The sequence below is a fragment of the Rhinoderma darwinii genome, chromosome 4 (assembly GCF_050947455.1).
Source record: "Rhinoderma darwinii isolate aRhiDar2 chromosome 4, aRhiDar2.hap1, whole genome shotgun sequence".
In the NCBI taxonomy this organism is placed as follows: Eukaryota; Metazoa; Chordata; class Amphibia; order Anura; family Rhinodermatidae; genus Rhinoderma; species Rhinoderma darwinii.
This window is the reverse complement of record NC_134690.1, coordinates 189,602,187-189,625,701: the sequence shown is the minus strand read 5'-3', so window position 1 is coordinate 189,625,701 and position 23,515 is coordinate 189,602,187. Positions and strand designations below refer to the sequence as shown.

General features: G+C 38.6%; 1 protein-coding gene across 7 annotated transcripts in view; it reads right to left on the bottom strand.

Annotated features, from left to right (window-relative positions):
* The window catches only part of ADGRB3 (adhesion G protein-coupled receptor B3), an 806,266-nt gene that overhangs the window by 233,095 nt on the left and 549,656 nt on the right, over nt 1–23,515 (bottom strand). For all 7 annotated transcript variants that reach the window (XM_075861993.1, XM_075861997.1, XM_075861996.1 and 4 more), the window contains one exon: nt 21,501–21,544. In XM_075861993.1, coding sequence (XP_075718108.1) covers nt 21,501–21,544 — 44 coding nt within the window. The remainder of the gene's footprint in view (nt 1–21,500; nt 21,545–23,515) is intronic.

Sequence of the window (23,515 nt, the reverse complement as noted above, 5' to 3'; positions counted from 1 at the left end):
CAACTGCATGGAGTGATTAGGAGGTGTATCCTCCAAAGGAGAGACTAGTTTGGAGATTGTGATGCTCAGAGCGTAAAGTAACTTTGACCTTGTTTATACTAAGGTAGACTGGACCCTCCTAAATATTTTTTCTACGGTCAAATCCGATAACAAAGAGTGCAAAGTTGTTTTAATTATATGACCTTCATGGCAGCTGTTTACCTCATGGTGGAAGAACACGTTAGCGGCAACTGCAAGAAGCTATCCTGCCCTCATGTGCCAATATTCCTGAAGAATGATTTGAACACCTAGTGGAATCCATGTCACGACAAACTGCTGTACTTCTTAAGGCCAAATTAAGTTTAACACGCTACTGTCTCTAATAAAGTGGCCATTCACTGTATATCCTAATATCTTACTACAAAATACCTGGGTTGGGGTATGCAAGGAATTACCTATGATACATTTTATTTTTGGTATCTAATATTTTTTAAGTGTAATTTAAAGTAAGATTTATGTTAAACATCCTTTTTGTTAACAAGTGACGAGAGAGTTCTGAGAGCGTTTTATTTCAAGATAGGATTGTAAATGTCCTTTTTTATTCTTTGTATTTTAATCGGTGTAATAGGTCATGTTAACCTTGGTTTGTTATATGCAACAGGAACCTCTCAAATTTACCCTGTTAACCTCAAATGTATTATCATCCTGGTAACAACAGCCCATAGGTACCAGAAAGAGCCCTAGAACTGTCTGCTGGGCCTTGAAGTGGCCATAGGAGGATTTCATTATAGTAGAGGGCACTAGATGACAACATGAAAAACAACTAAATACGACCAATGTAGCTCCAGCACTGTCACTGAGAGTGTTGGAATCAATCTCAATTAGCCAAGTTTCTGAATAAATATTAACGTAGGATTACAAAAACTTTATTCAAGAACATTCGATCATCATAAATCATGAAGCGACTTTTGCCATCTTATGGCATTTAATATGTTTTATGTCAATACTGGCATAAATGACAGCGGAAATCTACGCCAGCTTGTAGTTTGCGTAGATTTCCCTTTCAGGCGCATGGATGGCCAGAGATGCGTCTAATTTATTAAGCGGCACACACCTCTTAATAAATTAGGTGCCTCTTCCTCCAACGTTCTTTATAATAAGACTGGCGTATGAAACTCCAGTCTTAAGAAATCTCCCCTCATGCCTTTTTGCACTGATCTTAGGGCAGAAAAGACACAAAGTGAATAAGCAAAACGCAAAAATACTTTTTTATATGTCTTACTCCGAATTTAGCTAAAATAAAGTTAGACGAAAAACAGCTAATCTATCAAAATGCAGAGAATGATAATAAGAAATCTTGTCTAAATTCATACAAACAGAACAAAATCTAAAGGGCAGCTGCAGGACTAGAAACAAGTAAATGGGGCTAAGCTGCATTATCAGATTCACTTTTTTCACACAACCTCTTTGTCTACATGCGTACAACAAGGTAATATATGCATATATACTTCATAAATATATATTTTTTGACAGGCAGCATTGTAAATTCAGTTTGTCAGTGAGAACTTATTTTGATGAAACATTATGAAGAAGGTCCCATTGTTTTCTGGGGCTTTTCAACAGCTGTCAGAACGTAACTACTGGTGTGACGTCCCTAAGGCAAATTGTGTTCATTATATTTGGACAGCATTTACAAAAAGCAATCTTGCATACAATAGCCATAGGTTTATATACTTGAGCAGTTGTCAGCAGTTATATTACTTTGCCCTGCAGGGGGTGTTTTGGAAAATATGCAATTTCTAATAATGTCCAATTTTCAATTAGTATATACGCTTTGTAAATATTTGTCCCCACCAGTTTACCCTAACACTTACACGTGTAGACTGGAGAACAACCTACTAAACAGCAATTACAAATTGTAATACTAAGATAACAAGTATTTTAAATTATATGTAAAGTTTTGTCCAATGCTGGAAGCTTTCATGTTCATCTGTTTGTAGTGTTAACACTACAATAATATTGCTTATTTTTCCTTTTTTGCTACAATAAATAATAGGAACATTCATTTAATTCAATAGATGTCAATGTTGTCTATTTTTTACATGTAGTTTTCGAATGTTGGGGGTCCAGCTCAGACCATTCAAATGAACAAGGCTAAGCTGCAGTACCAGACATCGCCACATGCATAGGAGTATTGCTGTGTAAGACACTACAACGAGGAAGAAGCGGTTCTCCAGCAATTGCTGCTTCCTCTTTGCTTGGCTGATCAAAGGTGATTTCAAGGGTGGGACCCCTATTGACCATAAATTGATGGCTGGGACATTCATGTAAATTCTCAGAAAACCTCTTTAATCCCTTGAGGACCGTGATTATTTTGGCCTTGAGGACTAGAATTTTAATTTTTTTACAGCATATATCGATCCTCATAAATTGTGCCATAAATTTATTATACAAGTTGTAATGAACATGACGATACTAAATGTATATATATTATTTTATGATTTGGGACTTATATATATTAATAAAGTTTATTTACTGACGAGCATTGTCATCTTGAGTCGTCAATGTGTTAATATTAACCAAGATAGGCATGACATGCATTTTGTCATTGTCCCTATCTGTTCTGAGCCTAAGAGGGAGATTTATTAAAACCAGTGCAAAGGAAAAGTAGAGTAGTTTCCTATAGAACCCAAATCAGTCGCAGCTTTCATTTACAAAAGGGCCACTAAAAACAAGAACTGGAACCCGATTAGTTGCAATGAGCAACTGCTCCAATTTTCCTTCACACCAGTTTTAAAAATATCCCCCTAAAAGTCCAAAATCGGGGCCTATCTGAATTCATGTCAACAGCTTGTATTCTAAGGGAAAGTAGCCTATACTCATTTGGCCGCACACAAACAAAATAAATCCTGGTTGGCAGAGCTCTGACCAACCATTAGGCCCTAATTACACTCCTCAACATTGAAATTGCAACACCAAGAAGGGCAAGCTGTAAGGTTATGCAAATCGAGGAAGTAGCAGGTGTCACCAAGATCTGCAAATTATCACATTCTCAAGCCCCTAGCTCCAATCTGTGGCACGTGGGAGGGGCATAAAAGCCAGATTGAAAGCAAAGTTTTTTAGCCACATGAAACCTCTAAGATCAGATCAAGTAGTGTGGGATGATTATGCCGATGTTCATTGATGTGACAGATTTTGTCACATGTCGCAAAGTGAGAGGAACAGAAACCTTGAACTGAGAGACCTTGGTTTATCACTCTGGAACCTAGGCCGAAATGTCAGCAGTGTTCAACGTTGCGTGACCCGGAGGTTAGGAGAACAACAATGAATGAGAATGACAGTAAGAGGTGCGTGAAGGTGAACCTCTGCACAGACAAATCTGTCTGATTGGGTGAATGGCGCGTATGTGATCCATTCTGTACTGCAAGTGAAATTGAACATCACATTCCAAGCCTACGGCGGCAACCAGTGTCGGCACAAATCATCAGAAGGCATTTGCATGACATTTGACTACGAGCCAGACGTCCAGCTACAGGTGTTCCATTGACCACACCCCACCGCACTCAGAGGCTACCATGCTGCACAGCAAGAGGGCAATGGAGGCTGGAATGAAGGTCTATCCACTTCAGTGATAAGTCCCGCTTTTGTCGCAATGATAGCCAGAGATTGGTCTGGAGACCACGTGTGCAACGCCAAGAGGCCTTCACAAGGGAACGTCACACCGGTTCTACTCCCGGAAATGATGGGGTGGGGTGGCATAATGTATGGTAGCCGGACCCCTCTAGTCTTCATTTGAGGTACACTAAAGGCTCGGCGTTACATTGATTTGGTCATGGAGCCAGTGGTATGGCCATTTCTCCAAAGTGCCCCAGACGCCGTTTTTCAACAGGACAATGCCAGGCTATTGTGAGCAGCCTGTGTGGCCTAAATGTGCTACATGGCCTGCAGCATCTCCGGACTTGTCTCCCATCGAGCACATCCAAGGTGTCATTGGTTGGCAATTGCAAAGGAAGCTGCCGGCAGCCAATCTTGATGATTTGCGTGCCCAAGTCCATTAAGCGTGCATAAAAATTCCTCAGACAACCATTAATAACCTCATTGATAGCATGCCAGGGTGTGTAAGTGCATGGCACTCATACTTGATACTGACGTTCGGAATATTTTGTCTCCATTTTTTTATAATTTGCATATTGTTAACATGTCTATCGATCCTGTGATTTCCACAACTTTTCTTCTTGGTGTTGCAATTTCAATGTAGAGGAGTGTATGTCATGGCTTGAACACATGTAGTAATGCGGTTAATAACAGTTCATTATTCTCAGCTAGAGATAAACTAGTTTGCAAGTTCACCAATTTGATACATTTCCCTGATTGGGACTATATTTATACCATTTAAGACAATGAAGTTGTAAAAAGGATCCATATTTAAAACTTCATGGGCGGGAAATTATTCAGTAAGTTTTGCAGATTGGCAAATTTTGGGAGTTCATCTCTCTACTTGCTGGTTTTATTACACCCAGCTTCAAGGATTTCCCAGAGTCAGTCAGATATAACTCAGTTCCATCAATGCACTTTTCTTATACATGAGCAGCTAATTAAAATGCAAACTAATCCCATTATCTGAGATGGACTTGCCATTAGAAACCCATCCTAATGCTATACATACATACATACATACATACATACATGCACACACACACACACACACACACACACACACACACACACACTCCACACACACACACACTCCACACACACACACACACACACACACACACACACTCACACAAACCACACACTCACACTCACACACACCACACACACACACCACACACACACACACACACACACATATTTTGTAGCATGGAAAATAGGAGCAGATCTGATCATGGAAATGAAGGAGTAAGGCTGTTTGGGAAAAGTTCTCGTTCATCGCCAGAAGATCCAATTATATTTTGGAAGCTATATTTGAATAGCTTCTACAATATCTTCCCTCCAAAAATATTTCAATCACTCTCTTACAACGCTTATTCGACCTGATTTGAAGGAAAGAAGCGCATTTCCTTCATGTAATTCAAGATTACATACATACACCATTGAGTTTTGTAGAGTTCAATGAGCTGTTATATTCCTCATGTAGGATAATGCAGATTACAAACTGGATATAAACCAATGTGCTCATTAAGAAGTTTCCTATTTCACAATTTTGTTTGAAATGTTATTAAAAAGACAACATTGACGTTTCATGTATCCATTGAGTATATAATATATATTTATTATTTATTATTATTTTTAAGATGTAGGTTGACCTTTGATAAATTTTTGGTGTACCAACGCATATATTAAGTACAGTAATTGCATAAAAAATTATTACATAGTATAAGGCTATGGTCACACTATAGTGTCATGGCTTCCATTTATAACTGAACCATAACAGCTATGCGGCACCAATTTGCAAACAGATACAGATTAATTCTGATAGACTCCACTGACTTATAAAAAGGTCCGTCAGGTCTCTACTGGGATTCCAAAAATTTTCAAGATTCTATTTCAGCCATCAAAAATATCGAAAATCCTGCCGGATTGGCAAAAGTACCAGGGTGAACAGAGCCTCATTGTCTTATTGGAATGTAATCTCTTTCATTATGTGTTCAATACAGCATCCTATCCATTATCGATACAGACTGTGTCTGTTCACAGGTTGACCAAGAAGTTGGGGGAATTCTAGATGTTTATTTTAAATTCTAATTGTATGTTTGCATTCTTTTTGTGCAGCTATTTTAACATCATTAAAAAAACATAAATAGAGATTGAGATTAAATTGAGGTTTAATCCCTTCGACATGTTCAAGATTCAGAGGGAATCTGAGTGATTCATTTTTTTTTTAGATTTAATAGAGATTTTTTTTTAAAGGAGTCACTCATCCTTACATGTGATGAACAGCTTAACACAAAATACTTTCAGGTTTAAAGTAATAAAAAAAAAATTACAACACAATGAAATTTCCAAGCTTCGCAAACGCTTTAGTCTTGACTTCACACTATGATTTCAATTATTTTACGACACTATTTTCATCCATTACAATGTAGGAACATTATATTTTCAATTACATTAGAGAAATAGTTCTGTAAAGAAAAATTGTTCCGTAAAGTTATTCTAAAAACGTGAGTCTCCTATTTATATAATGTATTAGTCTAATTCAATCAATTCAAATTAAACTGTTTAGAAGTCTTGGCACTGACTCTATGTTCCTAGACAAAACCATTAAGAATGGCATATTGAGAAGAGCAAACGACATTATGCAAGATAAAAAATGGTGTTTCTGAATGTTTTATAACCTCACAAAATGAACACAAATAATTACTTTATATATTAAGTGTCAAGTCATTTCATAGTATCATAACTTTGCTTCAAGTTCATGGGATCATAACTTCATGTTATCAAAGAGTTTTGGCATATTGAAGTAGAAAAATGTTATTTTATGGATCTGAAGAAAACATCTTCTTATATGATTCTGCTTCTGATGGCTTATTTTATCAAAATTGTACGGTAAATATGCTTAGTTTTCATTAAGTCTTTACTTGCCAGTTATCATTTTCAGGATTTAGTACATCATTGGTTTTTATAGGCAATAAAACTGTACACAAATCTCATAGGTTTCATAATGCTTTATAAATAAATAATAAAATATTTTAACACTATCAAAATCCCCAATTTAGGTTTTTTTCTATAACAATATAGTGGAGCATTGCTAAAGCTTTTTCAAGAGATTATTATTACAGTGCTGAGTTGTGGTAATATTACAAGACATCAAAGAACAAAGCCAGAACACAATTTATTATTAGTTTACCTATGAATACTTGAAGCTACGAGGACATTAAGTATTTTCTATCACTGGGAATTCTATTCATTTAAAAAAAATAGGGATAAGAGCTTTCTTATGACTCAAGTTCAAATTCAAGGTGGAAGCTGGAATCGGACCGCTATTACTGTTTCACATTCAGCAATCTCTTCTTGTGACAGCCTAGGCAGAAGTATCATCTTGAAAAATAATTTGCCTTTATGAGTGCAATGATATGCAAAATGACAAGTATGGTACTGGGTCACTGCCTAGCACGGTGCGCATTAAAAAACTTAAATTACGCGTGTGGCCCGAATTTTCTACCATGAAATACTGAAAGCTGTTCTCCAGGAAAAATATATATGGAATCCAATGTATAAGCAAACATCTCTTCATATCACCACATTTTTATATGGTGGTATTCATGACCCTCTTGAAATGCATTACCACTGTATTTGAGATTCATGTGATATGAATCACTTATTCAGTCATGTGGATGAGACCTTTAAGGGGTTGTCTCATCACAAGCTACCCCTTTCATGTGGAAGCCGGCTCTTGGCACCCTAGGCAAACAGCTGATTTTGCCAGGGAGGCCTTGGGCCAGCCAGATATTTTCCTTGCAGCATCCACAGCAGGAGAAATGCAGTATTACATGGTGGCCATTCAGATAAATGGTCGACCATGTAACACATGGAAGGTTTGTGTCCTCCAGAACTGGAGTCGCCTTTACAAAGGGCTTTCAGTTCTGGCTCATAAACGGGGGTCCCGAGTGGAGGATCCTCATCTATGATATTCATATGCCTTAATAGTAGATATGAAAAGGGGTTATCTTTAAGAGACAACTCCTTTATGCACATATTACAAATAATTGGTGTATTTTTGATGCAGTTACCATAAAAAACAAAACTCTATAACTGTACACAATATTTTGTGTCACCATTGGATATACTTTGGAATATCGCTATTACTGTAGAGTCATAGTTTCAACCATTTACATCTATAAGATAGTGGCCAGAATCAAACAAATGATTATACTGTTTGGAAAACCTCAAAAATAACTAAATCAGAGAGAACAAATAATAATAGTAGCGACACAGATTATCTCCTGCTATAAAACTGATGTCACACATGAGCCTCTTGCTGCAGCATTTATATGTAGCTAAGGCTTTATAGAACATAGTAGGAAAGCACATTGATACATTATTCACATATGGGCAGGGTACAATTCAGACACTTCTCTCCCTACATAACACTTTCCTCTATTTTTCTGTGACCGCCTTCATATTCTGATAATGGTACCCCTAATACTGGTAGCTCTTATGGTATTGATTTCCTGTATAACTCTGACATATTCCTTGCTCAAAGGACCAGGGGCAGACATGAGAGATTCTCTCTCCACAAAAAAGGACTTGGTGAAGTTGGCAAACCTGAGTCTGTACTGACATATAGGAAAAATTAAGTTTGGATTAAACCCTAGGGCTGGGTTCACACGTGGCGGAACTTCACTTGAATTCCGCTGCGGACACTCCACAGCGTTAATCCGCAGCGGAGCCGTTTCTCCATTGACTTCCACTTAAATTTAGAAGTGTTCGTTTAGACGATGCGTTAAATTCCGCTGCGGAGCATAGGCTGCGGAGCGGAATTTGGTGTCCGCAGCATGCTCTGTCTGTTGTGGAGCAGTGGCGGACTGGTTGCGGACTCATGGCGGAATTTCTCCATTGACTTCAATGGAGATTCTAAATTCCGCAATGAAGTCCACAGCTGTCATGCACATGTTATGTGTGCTGCGGATGCGTCTTGCTTTTTTAACATGACATTTCTTCATTCTGGCTGGACCTATGTATTTCTAGGTCTACAGCCAGACTGAGGAAGTCAATGGGGCTCCCGGAATTACGGGAGCGTTGCTAGGAGACGTCAGTAAATAGTCACTGTCCAGGGTGCTGAAAGAGTTAAGCGATCGGCAGTAACTGTTTCTGCACCCTGGATAGTGACTACCGATCCCAATATACAGCAACCTGTAAAAAAATAGAAGTTCATACTTACCGAGAACTCCCTGCTTCTGTCTCCAGTCCAGCTTCCCAGGATGACGTTTCAGTCTAAGTGACGGCTGCAGCTAATCACAGGCTGCAGCTGTCACATGGACTGCCGCGTCATCCAGGGAGGTAGGGCTGGATGCCGAAAGAGGGACGCGTCACCAAGACAACGGCCGGTAAGTATGAAATTCGTTTACTTTCACTAGGGAAAGTGCTGTCCCTTCTCTCTATCCTGCACTGATAGAGAGAATGGAAGCACTTTTTCCGCAGTCCGCAGCAGCTAGTCCGCATCAATTTACTGCACATTTTGGGCAGATCCGCAGCCGTAATCCACAACCCGGATTAGGTGCGGCATTGATGCGGACAGTTGCGGAGGAAATCCGCCACGTGGGGGCATGCCCTAGATAAATTTGACCAATTTATCATTGTGATTTCCTGCTTGATGCCCCTGAAAAAAGACAGCAGTTTAGCTCTATTTTTCTATCAGTTGTGTGAACAACAGCTTAGTTCTAAGGCTCAATTCACATCACGTTTTTTGTTTAGCATGTACGTCGGGAAAACTCTGACGTACAGGCTAAACGTGTCCATAGGGCTCCATTGTCAGACTGATGCCACGAGAGTGTCCTTTTAGCCTCTGTCTGACCGCTATAAATGAGTATACTGAAAAAAAATTATGCAATAGTATAGTAGACTACGCTATACTATAAGTAAAAAACGTAGCATTTTTAACATGGGAGCCTTTGGGTGAATGTTGTCACTGTAAGGCATATGTCACATGCATATGTCACATGCATCCATTAAACTTATATGTTATGGAGCTTTAATGATGTATCTTTTAAAAGATGCCATTATAGTCTATAAGTGATAGATGACACTGTTATGCATCCATCATAAACCACGTTTAAAATATACATTGAGAGCTTTTCCTAGTGTATACTGTATATCAAATGTAGGAGAAAACGGAGGAGAAAACATCAAGTAACTAAAAAACAGTACAAGATAAGAAAATCATACATAAATTTAATAAAGCTTGTATGTAGATTTTATAGAAATCAGTGCTCACAATAAAGATACAATGCAACTGAGCAGGTCTACTACTCAATTTACTGAAAGAGATCTTCAATGCACTCTGTAATGCTTAAAGGGGTTTTCCCATCAGATACATTCATGACATATCCACAGAACATGCCATAAATGTCCAATAGATGCGGGTCCCATCTCGGGACCCGCACCTATCTCTAGAATGGTGCCCCCTAAACCCCGTTCTACTGCTCTGTGTTGTGGCTGAAGCATTTGATTTTCGACCATGAATTATGGAAACAGTGTAGCTCACTGAGCTACGCTGTTTCCGTAAGTCCCATAGTAGTGAATGGCAGTTACGGAAGAAGCGTATCATGCGAGCTACGCTGTTTCCATAGCTACCATGCAGCTCTATGGGACTAACGGAAACAGAGTAGCGCAGCGAGCTATGCTGTTTTCGTACTTCATTGTCGGAAATCACACGAGTCAGCCAGATGACGGAGCAGTAGAACGGGGTTTAGGGGGCACCGTTCTAGAGATAGCTGCGGGTGGATATGTCATAAATGTCTCTCATGGGAAAACCCTTTTAATGTTCCCTTTGGTGGTGCTGCAGAGTAACTAACACATGCTGCCAGGTATCATGTAGATTATCTTGTAAATTATAATTTTTTTATTTATGTAAATTTAACAACCCATTTAAATTAATTACAGATTGAGGACGGCCATGGGTAAAGACACATGTAGCAGATGCAGTTCAGCCAAGGTGTGGCTGTGATGAGGGAAAAAAATTGCGTTCATATGCGGGTTTGTCGCAAATTAGTGAGGTTTTAAATGCTTGTTAATGTACGCATGGTTTTTGTAGGTAAACAGTAGCAAAAGAACATGCAGACATTAATAAGCATTTTAAAAAACAATCAGATATGCGGCAAAAACGTCAAGATTTTGGCAGCGTTGCGACCTCACCTTCGTCCATGTGTCTTTACACTTTCTGAGAGATCAGGAATCATGATAAACTCCTCCTGACCTCTCTCTGCAGTTTTCCTATGCATTCTTAAACTTTTCAGAGACCTCCATGAAAGATAGTGGATGGTCAGTTAAGTGAATAAGGATATTGGGGACAGATATATCAATGTATTTTGCTCCAGTTTTCTGGTGTAAATACATTTTAAAAAATGATGGCATTTAGGTAAATAGCATGTCAGCGTGGGTTTTGGCTGCACCTCCGCCGAACAGAGGCCCTTACATGTGTCTTTACCCTAAGGACAGTTTCACTAGAGCGCAAGATGGGCACATTTTTGCAAACGCTTTATTGATTCAAATCCCAGCCCAACCGCGGGTCTGATCTCCGGCATTATCAGCACCATAAGTCCCTATAATGATGTTAGTTAGGGTCAACACACCCTATGCAAAAATTTATCAGTAAAGTGACGCAGGAAAGAAAAATAGAAAAAAAATATTTTCAGTACCAAATTCACCTTTTTAGAACCATTTACAATATATTTCATGAATGTCAAGCCCTTAGTTCTGCTGATTCCCTCATTTCCAATAATCATGTTCCCTTTAACTCTAAAACATCAGGATTTCATTATATTGTAATTCCCTGTGCATCCTTCTTCGTTACAGCCAAATACTAGTATTACAACCAGCCAGATTACTAATTTGTTTAACAAAAATGCTACCATACTACAGTAAAAGTAAGAAACCATATACTAGTATACAAAGCTATATAGCAGTTGTCCTGACAAGCTGTCTTTCTAGACCAGAAAGTGCTGATTGCTGGAGCTGAATACTTTACTGTATAGATTAGTTATCCCCTGAGAACTCGACAATAATTTACATTTCCAATAAGCAGAATTGAAATGGTTCAAAAACTGCACAGCATCACTTTCACCTAGACATGAGGATTGATGAAGAAAATGTGCAATGTAAACAAACAGTCTAAAAGTAAATGTTCTTTTCATTATTTCAATTGAGCAAGAAAGAGTAATCAGACTGCAATGCCTCATTACAAGTAATGCTATCAAAATGTTTGGGTACTGACAGTTTTTTATAAGCATCGCACTATTAGCCAGGTTCATACATAAAGCTCGGAACAGACACCCCATATTTGATATTTGTTTTTTGCCGATTGTAAGGAATTTGTTTCTACAACTATTTCCATTAAAAAAATAATCTGCCATATTGCATGGAATAGTGTTTCATGTATTTCTCAAGTTAAAATGGAAAAAAAAAAATATCTAATCCACCAAACCTAAGGCAAATAAGAGATCAGGAAGGATTACAAACCTTTCCTGACCTCTCTGAAGATTTCCTATGTAGCCTAAACTTTTCAAAGACCTCTACAGTATAAAAGGTTGTGAGTAATTATTACGTGAATAAGTAATAGGATAGTTTCTATCAATGTTTGTTCAGATAGTATTTTATGAGATGGCCATAAACCACTTTGTAATGTCTGGATCATCACTGTGTAACCTTCTTTACTTTATTAGTCTATGTTCACACCATGTTTCAGGTGTATGTTTGCCCCAAGATGTCTTCCTCAACTCATCTTCAATCTGACATTTGCTGAGACAGTAACCAAACATGGGGAAAAAAACTTAGACCTCTGTTGCTCACAGACTCCAATGTTAAAAAAAGTAAAACATTTTTAAACTGGATGGCTGTGACGGATGCTATCTGTTGGCCATTTATTGCTCATAGACTCCTATGTTGTAAAAAACATATACAGATGTTTCAAACTCTAACTCGACACTTGACGCGTTAAATACACTGTTGCAGCAAACTTTAATTGGACACTTCACTCAACAAAATTCATTGGTAAATTCAAGTTAAAGTTTGCTGCAACTGTGTATTAACATGTTACGTGTCAAGTTAAAGTTTCTGTATGTTTAAAATAAAAAAAATTTGACTGGATGGCACGAGATTGTATTGAATTGGTATCATGATAAATTGTATAACTTAGTGCAATTAAGAAATTTTAATGGTGGACACATCTATTTATGCCAGGAAATCTACCAGAGTATATGGCGATTTTGCCTACTTCACCTACTGTAGCCTATAACAGTCCCAACAAATTTTTAAGATGGTGTCTATTTAGGATATTTTTGTTTTTACTGTATTAAAATGTTTAGTTGACTACAATATTTAATACAAAAGGATCCTGCAAATGTACACAGCATAGTATACATTTTTGTTTTAAAATGGAAAGTCAATGGGTGACATCTGCAAATGTGCAGAATACATTTGCATATATCGAAGGTATGCATTCGACATATATATATTGGGAGATTTTGTACCACAAACATAGTGTGAATAGAGCCATAACATGACACTGTCTTAACTGCTCCAAAAAAAAATTCACTTATCACCCTATATTACACCCTTCATCCTATATTACATATAGGCATGATCAATTACTTCGAAAATACTTATTTTGCTTATTTTAGTTAAACTCTACATGCAAATAGATGCACTATGTAAAACAATTAAATATTGCATTGATGAGTTAAATAAAAACACTGTAAATGTTGTAAGTCACTTATAGCCTGCAAAGCAGTATAAAAATTGGGAACATATAAACTTCTACCCATTAAAAACTGTCTTTGTAAAGTAATTACGTGCCTTAACTTAAATACGGGAACCTAGGTTTCCAATTTGACCAGTTAGGCCTCATGCACACTTCCATCACCGTTTTCTCAGCCGTTTTTGACGGATCCGTGTGTCCGTTTTGGTATCCGTGTGGTTTCCGTGTTTACTCCGTGTCCGTCTTTCCGTTTTAAACAGACGTTGTGCTTCCGTTTCACTTCCGTGTTTCCGTTAAGAAAACGGAAGGTATTGAACTTTATTTGAACTTGTCACATGTCCCAGTCTGTGAACTTTGTCACGCCCTGCCGTTGCTAGGGCAACGGATCCGTCAAAAACGGACCGCACGCGGAAGCCTACGGTGTGCCGTCCGTTTTTATTGACGGACCCATTGACTTCTATGGGCCCCACGGTCATGGACTCACTGACCAAAGTAGGACATGCTCTACTTTTGACGGAACGGAACAACGGATCAGTCAAAATAAGTGTGCATGGGCCCATTGAAATGAATGGGTTCACGGTGCTATCAGTGACCAAAACGGATAGCACCCTGAAGGAAAAATCTGAAGTGGGCATGAGGCCTAAATTATTCTGCTTAGTCCTAGATAGGTAAAGAAGCCAGTGGAAGCATTATTGTTATTTTTTTATTTTATTTCTCTGTCACATGCACTTTAGAGTTAAACAGCAAACATTGATACCAGAATAATATTTGTGGTATAAAACAATATCTACTCCTAAATACAATGCTGTATAGCAACTTCATATTATTATTATTATTATTATTATAGTTGCGTTTTACACCAATACTGTAGAACCCTGATAAAATCATCAGTTATAGCTCTATACATTTGTATTTCTATTCTAAGATATCATCACTATGAAGGCCAATATCCCTATACAGTGCAAATCACATCTACTTGAGAAATCTTGAGATATATGTTCTAGCAAATGGTAAGCGCTTTGCAGTTTAGCTATGCTGGTAAATTGTCAAGAAAACGATCTATATACTTCTTATCGAAGGCAAAGCAAGCATGAACAACAAGTGCTAACTCATGCAAAGAGTTCTGTTGTTCTGCAGTCACAGCACTTCAGTCCTTTGTTAGGTTAATGGCAAGAATAAATAATATACCTGGTTTTATATATAATTTCATGAATACATTTGGGGCATATTTACTACTGCGTCTAAATTTGAAAGTGTTTAAAATTGTGCAAAATTTTGGCCCAAATTGGTGCAAATTCATGCAGTTTTACCCAATTTTGATGTTTGCATCTAACTAGACAAATTTTTTAAAAGTGTTCCGAAAAAAAAAGAATGGCTTTGCGGGAAATGGGCGTGTCTTGCGGGAAAAGCGTAGTCGCTTAAAATGCACCAATGTGGCACTGAAAATGAGCTAAAAATCTGGCACAAAATCGTGGCGCAAAATAAGCCAAATAAAAAGTGGTATGAGAAAAAGTGCTAACTGAGCTGTACTGAAACTGCTATGAGTGAGTCCAGCATGCCCATGACAAACCCGCAAGTTGTCGTCGTACACCTTGACCCCACCATGCCGAAGATGGCCGGATTTACTTTCATTTTTGGCAGGGTGCAGGGGAGTATATTGAAAAAATATGTAAAAAAAGTTATGTTGTCTGGCGCCCACTGCAAGTAGCCGCCCTAGGCACTGGACCCCCAGTGTCTAATGGCAAATACTACCCTGCATGCAGTCACTGGAGAGAGGGGCGGGGACAGGCGGGAGTAGCGCTCCCTTCTTAAATACGACTGAATCATAACTATGACTCCCGTGTATTCTTTTAGTGCTCCTATTAGCCAAAAAACACACAATTTTTCTGTACTGTTTAGGCCAATAGATGTGCAGACCTGTAGATGTAATATTTTGCCCTTACATAGGGTAGCATATTAAGCTGACACATTTGATTTAAATACTGACACTGCATGTGTTGATCATTTTGGTGGATTATCTGCTATGTATTCTCCTTGTTACTTGTATGATGTCTAATGACTCCATTAGGGGAGAGCTATGATCAATGACTCACGCTTACCGATATTGTCTGTTGCATTCTGTGGTACTCAGATTTCTGGTAAAATAAGATGCTTAAAGGCTATGAACACCTTTGTCGGCAATTATTTTTTATTCCATTTTTTTTTCTATGAAGCCTCTATACACAGAAGCTATATCATTCACTATTAGCCAAATCTGTCAGTTAAGCTAAACGGACGGCTCAGCTAAGAGCGGGTCCTGTGTGTCTAACACACAGGATCACCATAATTACGATCATGTCTAACACACGGGATCCACTCTCATAAGAAATGGATTTAATAAAACAAATGCCTACAAAGGTGTACATAACCTTTCAGCTGTCTCTCTTTCTCTAAGGCTATGTTCACACATCACATAAAGATTAAGCAGTGGAACCGACCTAAAAATCAGTATCAAAATTCACAATGAAATATGCAATTAATTTGTTGTTAATTTTGTTGTAAGCCACAGATTTTTATTCCCTGCATTGCAATAAATTAAATCCATAGTGAAAATCAGCAACATTTCCGCAACAGATAGGGCATGCTGCGGATTTGAAAATCCACAGGATACCTGCAATCCACAGCTGATCTTTTACAATGTGAGTGAATGGAGTTTGTTAAATTACCATTCACCAAAAATTGTACTGTTCTTTGTTGTGAAATTTCGCTGCAGATTCCGCAACTGAAATGTCTAAACATGGCAGAGTAGAAGAAGGCGGAGTAGAAGAAGGTGGAGTAGAAGAAGGCTGCTTGGTAATCTGAAGAGTCCCTTACTAGAATAGGGTAAATCCTGTCACAGCTTCTCTCCCACTTTCTCCTCAGTGGCTGCTGCTGGTTCTATATGTATTGTAGCAGTGCAGCTACTAAGAGGCAGGATTTGGTCAAAGAGTGTTATCATCAAAAGGTATTTTCCCAGAGAAAGTGTCCTTTCTCTTTATTTAGTATATGGTAAAACTGGGAAAAGGTCTGGGTTGCTGGAGTGTAAGAGAAAATAAAAATTCCACTCCGTCTTCAGAACAGTCCTGATTTTGGCTGCCTTATGAGTCTCATTAGCTGCCAGCTCTGAAGTCTCCTTTAGGGCGGGTTCACACGTGGCGGAATTTCACTTAAATTCCGCTGCAGACACTCCGCAGCGTTAATCCGCAGCGGAGCCGTTTCTCCATTGACTTTCACTTTAATTTAGCAGTGTTCGTTTAGACGATGCGTACAATTCCGCTGCGGAGCATAGGCTGCGGAGCGGAATTTGGTGTCCGCAGCATGCTCTGTCTGTTGCGGAGCAGTGGCGGACTCATGGCGGAATTTCTCCATTGACTTCAATGGAGAGTCAAAATTCCGCAATGAAGTCCGCAGATATTATGTGTGCTGCGGAGCGTATTGGTTTTACTACCATGACATTTCTTCATTCTGGCTGGACCTATGTATTTCTAGGTCTACAGCCAGACTGAGGAAGTCAATGGGGCTCCCGTAATGACGGGAGCGTTGCTAGGAGACGTCTGTAAATAGTCACTGTCCAGGGTGCTGAAAGAGTTAAGCGATCGGCAGTAACTGTTTCTGCACCCGGGACAGTGACTACCGATCCCAATATACATGTATCTGTAAAAAAACATATAAGTTCATACTTACCGAGAACTCCCTGCGTCTGTCTCCAGTCCGGCCTCCCAGGATGACGTTTCAGTGTAAGTGACGGCTGCAGCCAATCACAGGCCAAGCACAGGCTGCAGCGGTCACATGGACTGGCGCGTCATCCAGGGAGGTCGGGCTGGATGCCGAAAGAGGGACGCGTCACCAAGACAACGGCCGGTAAGTATGAAAATCGTTTACTTTCACTAGGGAAAGTGCTGTCCCTTCTCTCTATCCTGCACTGATAGGGAGAAGGGAAGCAATTTTCCCGCAGTCCGCAGCAGCTAGTCCGCATCAATGTACTGCACATTTTGTGCAGATCCGCAGCAGAATCTGCAACGCAGATTCTGTGCGGCATTGATGCGGACAGTTGCGGAGGAAATCCGCCACGTGTGGTCATGCCCTTAAGAAAGGTGTGATCAAGGCTCCCGATCTGGGAAATGCAGGCATTGCCAGCCTGTAGGAGTCAAATGCTCCGGTAAGAACATGTGTTTATTTTGAGGTGCTGGGCAGTAGATCTTTCACCCTGATAGCTAGGGATGATATGTTTAGTTAGTGGCTGGACTGTTTTGCATATATAAAGAAAATAAAGCTGGTTGTGGCCAGTTTCAATCCTAATCCACTGTGTTGGAGTGAAAATGTTCAAGTGTGCCAACTATCCTGACCCCGGAGAGGGCGATCCTGTGAGCTAACCTGCCCCAAATTGTTACAGTATTTAGTGAGATTCAAATGAATCATTTTCAAGAAGTCTTCTCTAGTAGATTAACTTTTTACAAGCTGTGGATCTTCCTCTAGCTGGGCTACTAAATACACAGAAAAATCTTATTACATGGCTGAGAATATAACAATATTCTGTATGATATAAAGTTCAGGCTTCTGGCTAGAGGTCAGACAAATTTACAATGCATTGGGGAATTAATTTACAAGGCTTATATAGATTCTCTTTTGGAGAATTTGTGAGCAAAATAGTGGAAATGATTCTCCCATTGTATTCTATAGACCAGCAAAACAAACAAAAAAAAAAACGCAAAACAGACAAATTTATTCTCCTACCCCTAACCCTGACCAGATCTGAGCACAAGGCTTCACTTTGCCATTCAGATGCTGTATAGAAAATGCTTACCCTCTTAACACTTGGTGCCTCCCAGAAATTAAAGCAATCTCATGATATTCGGCCTTTTGAACTCTTCTGATATCAAAGTAAAACACTGTTCACGCTTAGCCTAAATACTGCAGATTTTCCTCGTTTCGATAAATCCGCAGCATAATACAGTAGCAGCAAAGTGGATAAGATTTGAGCAAATCGCATCCACACGCTGCGTAAATAATGAGCGGAAAAAAACACTCAGAAATTGACCTGTGGTGTGTTTTTCTTTAATCCACAGCATGTCAACTGTATTTGCGGAATCGCTGCTTTTTTGTTGCAGGTTTTCACCATTGAATTCAAAGTGTAGATAGAACCCGCAACAAATATCAGATGTTGTGTTTTTTTGCGGCGGAAAAGCTGCGATTCCGCGGCAAAAAACGCAACTCAGAAAAAAAATCTTATACTTACCCAGAATTCTGTGCTTCTTCATCCAGACCAGCCTCCTGGTATGACGTTTCCTCCGATGTGACCGCTGTAGCCAATCACAGGCTGTAGCAGTCACATGGGAGCAGAGGCTGTAGGACGTCAGAGGGTAAGTAAGTGCTTTTTCCTTTTTATAGGTGCAGTTTTCCGCAGTGGACATTCCGGCCAAAAAACTACACCACAATTTCTACTAGGGCGGATACTCTGTGTGATTTTATGCAGCGTTTCGGCCCTGTGTAAACATAGCCTTATACTAAGGGAAATCCACTGTCCTACTAATGATTTGTATATGAAATTAATCTTAAAATGTAATCTACTGTCAGTTTTTTTATTTCTCTCACAGCATATAGGTCCTCTTTAACCCCCTCCCTCCCAATGACACACACTTACGTCATGGGAACTGTACAGTTCCCACAAAATTACGTAAATTTACATCATAGTGATGACGCAGGCATAGGAGGTGTTCCCACACCATCACTTGTGGGTGCCAGCAGTATTACACAGCCGAAAACTTGCTTTAATGGCCAGGATTGCAGGTAACTCTATTTAACCCTTTAGATGCTGCAGTCAATGCTGACCATGACATCTTAATGGTTTACAGATGCAGGGTGTCGATGGGTTGCTTACAATGGCCCTGGTCTGTCAACTTGGCACACCTATCTGTTGTATGCATATATGCATATAATTGAGCAAACAATCACATAGATTGATCCTCTAGTGAAACTAAAATAAAAATGTCAAAAAAGTTCACTAAAATGTTTACAAATATAAAAAAAGAAAATAAAGAAATTAAACATTTTGCCCAATAAAAATTATTTACTATGTGAAAAATATATATTTATATAAAAAAAGAACACATAATTGTTACTTCAGCATACATAGCAACCCGTACTATAGTATTATCATGTTATTTAACCTGCACGTTGAGCACCGTAAGGAAAAAAATAGAAGAAAACAATACCAGAATTGCTATTTTTTGGTTCTTGCTTCACAAAAATTGAAAAAGCAGCAATTAAAAAGTCTTATGTACGCCAAAATGATACCAGTGAAAACATCAACAAGCCTTCACACAGCTCTGTCGATGAAAACATAACAAATTTTTGGCATTAAAAAAAGTAAAGATATATATTATATTATATGTACCCCAAAATGGTTCCATTAAAAAATACAACTGGTCATGCAAAAAAGAAAAATTTCAAGCCCTAATACGCCCTTCAATGGAAAAATAAAGTTATGGCCCTTGGAATGCGATGATGAAATAATCACTGGGGCAATTTATTTAGACTGATGTTTCATATGTCAGTCTTAATAGAAAAATTGCAGTAAAATGTGGCACATTTATTAAGAGACACACCTTTAAATAAATTTGTTGCATTTTTAGAATGGGTCATGCGCCACAATCGTGGAGAAACGTCTGCGAGCATGCGCTATCCATTCCCCCCATCGCCATAAAAGAAAAGAAAACATACATACTCACTTCACTGCTCCTCTTCTACCCTCTGGGTCCCCTCAGTATTCCAACGTGGCTCATACAAGGTACTGACACCGAGCAGCGTCGGGGCCTTGTATGCAATGAGGCACTTCAACATCATATGTGCTGTGTCGCATACAACATCCTGACACTGCCCGGCATCAGTACGTAGTATGTGCCGCGTCATACTAAGCGAGTTGGAGGGGAGGAGAGGAGCATAGAGGTAAGTTGTTGTTTTTTTAACTATCCAATGGGGGGGGTACTTTAGGCGGGGTCAAGGTAGGAGCCTGGTACGAGCCTCTACCTTGCTATGTCCCATGAGTGAAATCTATGGCAGCTCCTAGCATTCCAGCGCAGCTCATACAACAGTGTCAGGGCCTTCTATGCGATGCAACACTTCAACATCATCAGTACTGCATCGCATACAACGTCCTGACGCTGACCGATGCCAATATGTAGTAGGTGCCGCATCACGCTGGAGGAGAAAAGAGAAGCAGAGAGGAAAGTATGTTTTTTTTTTTTTGCTATGACTATCCAATGCGGGGGCGGAGGGTAGTTTTATGAGGGGGGTCAAGGTATGAGCCCAGCACAAACTTTTACCTTGCTACACCCCATAGAGTTTACGCCAGTTGTCTGGTGTAATTTATAATAAATTTGTGTGGCTACCGTTACACCATCCCCTTTCCAGAAGCCACACCCTTTTTCGACAAAAGTGGTGGGTGTTATAAAAAGTGGGTCCTTTTGCGACTTTTCTACACCAGAAAACTGACATAGAAAGGTTGATAAATTACCCACACTGTGTACTGAAGGTCAAAACAGGCTGCCTCCTGAAGGGGTTAAACATCTACATATGTAACCTGACAAGTCAAAATAAAAAAAATTCCTAAAATGTAAGATGCTTTATCTGGCCCAGCTTATAGATTAGACATAATCACAACATTATTATAGCTGTTATTATTAATATTAGTTTTAATGATTGTAATAATAATAATAATAATAATAGTAATAACAATAAAAATAGTAATTCCTTTTTTATATATATTTTGCTTAGGGTTTTTTCCAAGGGAAAAGTTCAATTTAATTATTTTTAATATAACATAGTAATAACAGTAGATTGTCCTTTCCTGTTGCTCTATTATATGCTAATGTTGTAATTTTATTATGATTATTTATAATCAAAACCTGGCTAATCCACTGCTGAATGAACAAGACTAATAAACATAAATTATGATTATGATAATAATAACAATAATAATAATAATAAAATATTCCAGCTTTAAATCACATCTAAACATAATAGAAGCAAATATAAAATTATAGTGGAAAAGGAAGTGGATAATAAATAAAGTGAAATTGCCACTTACGATTTTGAGTCATCCCAAAGAACACAGTATGGCTTCAGAGTACCCTTAAAATAAAAAAGAATTAAGATTATTATTTCTGTCTTTGTACTTTTGAAACATACCTAACCTTTCAGTTGACTTTTCAGAATAAGCTGCCATTTGTTTGTAGATGTGGAATAATACTATTTCTGGTCATTATATGACTTATATTATGCATTATTTAGCTGTTTCCCCCTTGCTGGCTCTATCTCTAGTTCTCTGTTTTCTCAGGGATAGTGGGCGGAGCCTAATTGCTATCATGTCTCCCATACACTGAACACAGAGAAGAGGAGATTCCTACTCTTCTATCTCTGTCTATCACATATATAGGCAGCAGGAGCATGGAGAACATCATATAGCAGTAATGAGCAATGTTGTTGTGTAATGTGCAGCATCTCTGTGTGTCTCTCTCACACTCTGCTTTGTTCTCCTCCCTCCTCCACCCCTCTCCATAGACTTCTGAGGGCAATATGTTACATTATCCTTCACTGAGCTGATAGCTGTCTTGTCTTGAGGAGATGTAAAAAGCAGTCAATTTAGATTGAGTGAACAGTAAAAGGGAGGGGGAGGGGGAAGGGGAATTTTTCATAACACCAAAGTAAATCAGTGTATGTACTATAAATGTATGCACTGTAAATGTATGTACTATAAACTAAAAGGGGAGATCCTCATTGAAGAACATTATTCAATAAGAAAAAAACACTCACTTATTTGACTTTTTTTCCACAAAGATTATTTCTATTATCTTGGATATTAGTGACAAGACTGACATTTTTGGCGCTGATTTTGACATGGAAACCACGTTGGAATCCGTTCCAAAAAATGCCCGTAACTACTTCCTATTGATGTCAATGCTCTTTCTTCCAGCGGTTCTATCTCTGACCTCCCATTGAAATTCATTGGAGGCAGATAGAGCATTTTTCGCAGCGTTTCTTTTCCCGTGGCGCTCAATGGCCGTGGCCGAAAAACGCCATGAAAACCGAGACTAGAAAGTGCAAGCAGATCAAAATCTGCCTCAGAATTCCCTCAGATTTTTTTCTGCTTGCAAAATACTTCGTGTGATCAGGGCCTAAAGGTTTCCATACCTTAAAAAATAAATGCAGTTCAGTAGATTGTAACGTTAAAACAATGGTGCTTTTTCATACTTTACTTTTTGGTTTTTCGTTTATATCCTAATTGCAGCACTAATGTAAATATTGTGCTTGCTCTGGGGTTACCTTAGTAGAAGAGATCACATGACAAGATGTTCATGCGCAGAAGATAATGTTTATGAAACCATGGTAACCCCATTGCAAGCATACTATGACTACCTTACTGCATAACTTAGGACAACAGGAAAATAAGAGAAAACAAATATATATATATATATATATATATATATATATATATATATATATCTTCTTCACGATTATGTGACTTACTGCAGCACTTGACCTGATGACCGCATATATTACTCAGTATATTGTTTAGTATAGTGTCCAGCATTGTAGTGAACAGATGGTCTATGATGGGAAAGCATGCAAAACTATATAAGGTGTCATCACATACTTCATTTTCAATGTAAAATACCCCCAATTATAATAAACTTACTAACAAGCAATATACAATGCCTCTGAAGCCGTTTCCATACCACGTATGTCGTCCATATGAAATGAAATGAAATGACAGACTAAAGGAACATTCACTTTTGGATGTGCATTCTTATTATCCAATGAACCTACTGTAAATTCCTTATGTCTCAACGTCTTACATGCTGTTAAAGTAAATTTTACATTGTCTCCTTCCTGTGTTCCATCTGCTCGACCAAAAGCTCAATTGGGTATAATTTCTAAAATTAACCATAAATAGCAATCTAATCAAAGCTTAATGACTCCAAAGACTATGTTCATAGCAGAAGAGTAATACCAAAAGTTTTATATGTATGTTACCTTGATTTTGTATAATGATAAAGAAAAGGAACTAGCAGAAAGTGCAGTATGTCATGGTCATGTAATCTC